Raw genomic sequence first — 3,429 nt, forward strand, 5'->3', positions numbered from 1 at the left:
AGAAGTCACATTACAGTTCTGGGTTGATGTTTTAAAGAGTATCTGGTATCCAAAAAGGCCCAAGTAAACAAATGGTTTCCCCCAAAACGAAACTTACCACCATATAAAGAGTATATACTTGACGCCCGAAGTTCCATCTAGTTTCAGTATCTGTAACTAAACATTTTAACTGTGCGAAAGTAACCTAATTTTGATAAAGGACGTCTGTAAAAACGCTGTAAAAATCACCGAAAGTCCAAGTCCAGGCATAGTCTCACAATGAGAGCTGGCTTTCTCTGGGGATTCAAGATGCACATGAAGTCGCTTCAGTTTTCCCTCAGCCGTAAGCACAGTTGGCAGCGTTTCCGTGGATCCAGAGGCAGATCTGGGAGTACTTGAGCGGAGTGATGCGCACAGCCACATTGTAGTCCTTCTGAACTCCGTGCACATCCACCCACTGGTGGCCCGAGTAGACCGCGATGATCTTGCGCTTCCAATTCTTTTGGCCTGGCTCTTTGAGCCTCAGGTAGATCCCGGAGCCGGTGGAGCCTGCCTCAGCATCGCAATACTGATACAGGAGGTCATTGGATTCCTCGGAAACGCTGCAAAACCGATACACTAACTGATCATCCCTGTCGTTGTCAAATCCAGAGAAGTGGATCCGGCCTCCGGGCAGCTTGGAGATGGTGGGGCTGACTCCCAGCTCCATGTGCTGCTGCTTGTGCGCGCGCTTTAGCTCCAGGAGCGCGTAGTCATAGTCCAAGGCCGGGTCCCCATTCTCTCCCCTCGCCCAGCCTTTGGGAATGTGGGTGCTCTTGACGCGGGTCCATTGGAAGGAAGGCCTTCCTTGGGTGACTCTCGGGCCACGCCTGGATTTTTTCCCGGGTCTTTGAGTGGTGCTCTCCTGAGGATGCTCCTGACTGTGACCATCGCTCCCTGCTTCTCTCGGGCTCCTCTTGGGACCTCTGCGTTTCTTGCGGCCGCCTTTGTTTCTCATCTTCAGCACGCCCACCCTCAGCCTTTTACTGCCTCTGACATAGTCCTTCCCGTCATGGACACAGTGGGCAGCTGTGAGCACATGGTTGGGGGAAACGAGGACTCCGCTGCAGCCGGTGGACAGCTTCACTGCTGTATTAAAAGGGAAATTGGTCAAGAACCTTTTGTCTAAGATGCTGAACCTGCTGTCCGTTCCGTACACCTGCCTCCTTCTCCGAGGCCGTGCTCCTTTGACGCTGCGGTTCTGAGTGGGTTCCAGGACCAGACCTCGAACTTTCACCCTGGTTAAGGTTCGGGTGCCATTCTCGAAGACGGTCTCATAGGATAGGGAATCTTCCAGCTGGGAAAGGCTGGGAGTCGGGAGAGCTTCCTGACATTCAATGCCACACGCTGTGGCCTTCACCACCCCAGCATCCGCCCGGAAGGTGGGGCTGGCAAGACGGATCGTCTTCTCACTCACAACCTGCGGTACTCTGCTCAAGTGCCACGTAAAGTCTGGTTCTGTTTCAGACCCATCAGAGAGGGCCCATCCAGAGATGAAAAGGATCGACCAAAATAACATATTTCCCATCTTGTTCTTCTATTTTGCCCTTTAAAAACAAAAAAGAAAAAGAAAGAGTAATTTTTAAATGTTACTTATGTCTTTATGCGTTAGGTACTGAGTGTACCACCACCTTGAACAGATCCTTGTTTTCATCTGTCTTAGAATCTCTGGACATTAAATCCACACCTGTAGCAGACATCCAAATTCAGTAAGGCGTATCTCACCAAACTTTCTCCCTATCACCTGTCTCTCTCTCTCTTCCTCCTGTCACGGTACCTCCCCAGACAGCCCCATCTGGAACAGAGTAGACTCCGGTTGGGAAGTCTCACCCCACAGTTTCCCAGACACTTATTCTCCAGTGCTCATAAGTAGAGACAGCAGCAGACATTTTGCAGTTCTTCCTGCATGCTTAGCTCTTTAGAGATGGGACTATAATGTCTTCAAGTCTAAGATGTAAATGCCTTTCAGAGTTTGGAAACATGTACTTGAGTTCACAACTTCCCTGAGCCGGGGTTTGAAGGAGGAGCTGGTGTGGATGGAGATGTGCGTCACATGATGCTGTGAAGCAGCACAGAGATTAGAAATAGGAGAGTTCTTCTGCCTGACACCTGCTCTAATTTCATGTGTATACAGACACACAGCGCACATACACTCTACAACACAGACATATATACAACACAACATGCATGCATACCACACAGACACACCCCACACACATACATACCACACAGACGCACACCACACACATACATACATACCACACACACCCCACACACATACATACCACAACATATACACATACACCCCACACCCCACTCTCACATATGCATACCATAACACACTTATACACACAACAACACACATGCATATCTCACAGATACACATGCACACCACAACACTCACATACCACCCACAAACACACACATACACACCACACACACACACACACAGAAGGGGGGCAGTGGGGCTGGAGACAAAGCCTGGGGCTTCATTCCTGCTAGCAAGCACTCTAATGCTTTTACTCCTTTTGTTTTATTTTGAGGCACAGTCTCAGTTGACAAGCTGACCTAGCTTCAGCTCACTCTGTCACCTAGGCTGGCTGTGATCTTTGATCCCCCCTGAGCCTCCTCAGTAGCTGGGACTTTAGGCCTTTGTCACCAAGCCTGCCCCCTCCTTTGACGTTTTTCCTTTAGAACTTCTTTTATTTATTCATTGACAATTTCATACACATATACAACATAGCTTAACCCTACCTGTCACTAAAGAGCCCCCCCTTCCCCAACAATTCACTCTCACACCTTTATTATTATCTTGATGTTCCTGACTGCAATTCTTATGCTGCAAGCTGACCATGCCCAGAAGAGTTCTTGTCTGCTATTTTAACATGTGCTCTATGACCTTAAGCTAAGCACCCTCTTCTCATATATATAACTGCTCAGCAATGTATTTGCCCTTGAAGTACTTTCTGATATGAATATTTACAGGATCCACAATCCATCCTTCTTTTGTTTGAGGCTTGGGAATCAAATCCAATGTTCTTGCCTGCTGTAGCACATCATAAACCTTTCTTCACTCCTTAACAAAACAAAACAAAAAAAAAAAAACCCACAAGCTAATTCTCAAAGCTTCTCTCACACCGTCTGTTAATGTGTCAGGTCTCCTAGAGGTTCTAGAGAGATGGTGGTTCGATAGTGAAGAGCAAGTGTTGCTCTTACAGAGGACCTAGGTCGAGTTCTCAGCACCCACGTGGTGGACCACAACCATCTATAACTCTTTCCAGAGGATCCAGTACCCTCTTCTGACTTCCTCAGTTACCGGGCATGCATGTGATACACATACAGGCAAAACATTCATAGGCATAAAACAAAATAAATAAATCTGAAAGGAATTAGAAGCATCCGTGGAAGGGC

At 47.8% G+C, this 3,429-nt stretch overlaps 1 protein-coding gene across 1 annotated transcript; it reads right to left on the bottom strand.

Moving 5' to 3' along the window:
• Nucleotides 1-203: 203 nt before the first annotated feature.
• On the bottom strand, nt 204-1,546 carry Prss35 (serine protease 35). Its single transcript, XM_052189741.1, has one exon. It carries the CDS (start codon nt 1,544-1,546, stop codon nt 317-319), a length of 1,230 nt encoding a protein of 409 aa, XP_052045701.1. The 3' UTR covers nt 204-316.
• Between the last annotated feature and the right edge of the window lie 1,883 nt (nt 1,547-3,429).

This window comes from Apodemus sylvaticus, chromosome 7, assembly GCF_947179515.1.
Source record: "Apodemus sylvaticus chromosome 7, mApoSyl1.1, whole genome shotgun sequence".
NCBI classification, from domain to species: domain Eukaryota; kingdom Metazoa; phylum Chordata; class Mammalia; order Rodentia; family Muridae; genus Apodemus; species Apodemus sylvaticus.

Bases quoted from the DNA above. Each gene is read 5' to 3' on its own strand.
- Prss35 (XM_052189741.1), bottom strand. From the start codon at position 1,546: ATGGGAAATATGTTATTTTGGTCGATCCTTTTCATCTCTGGATGGGCC.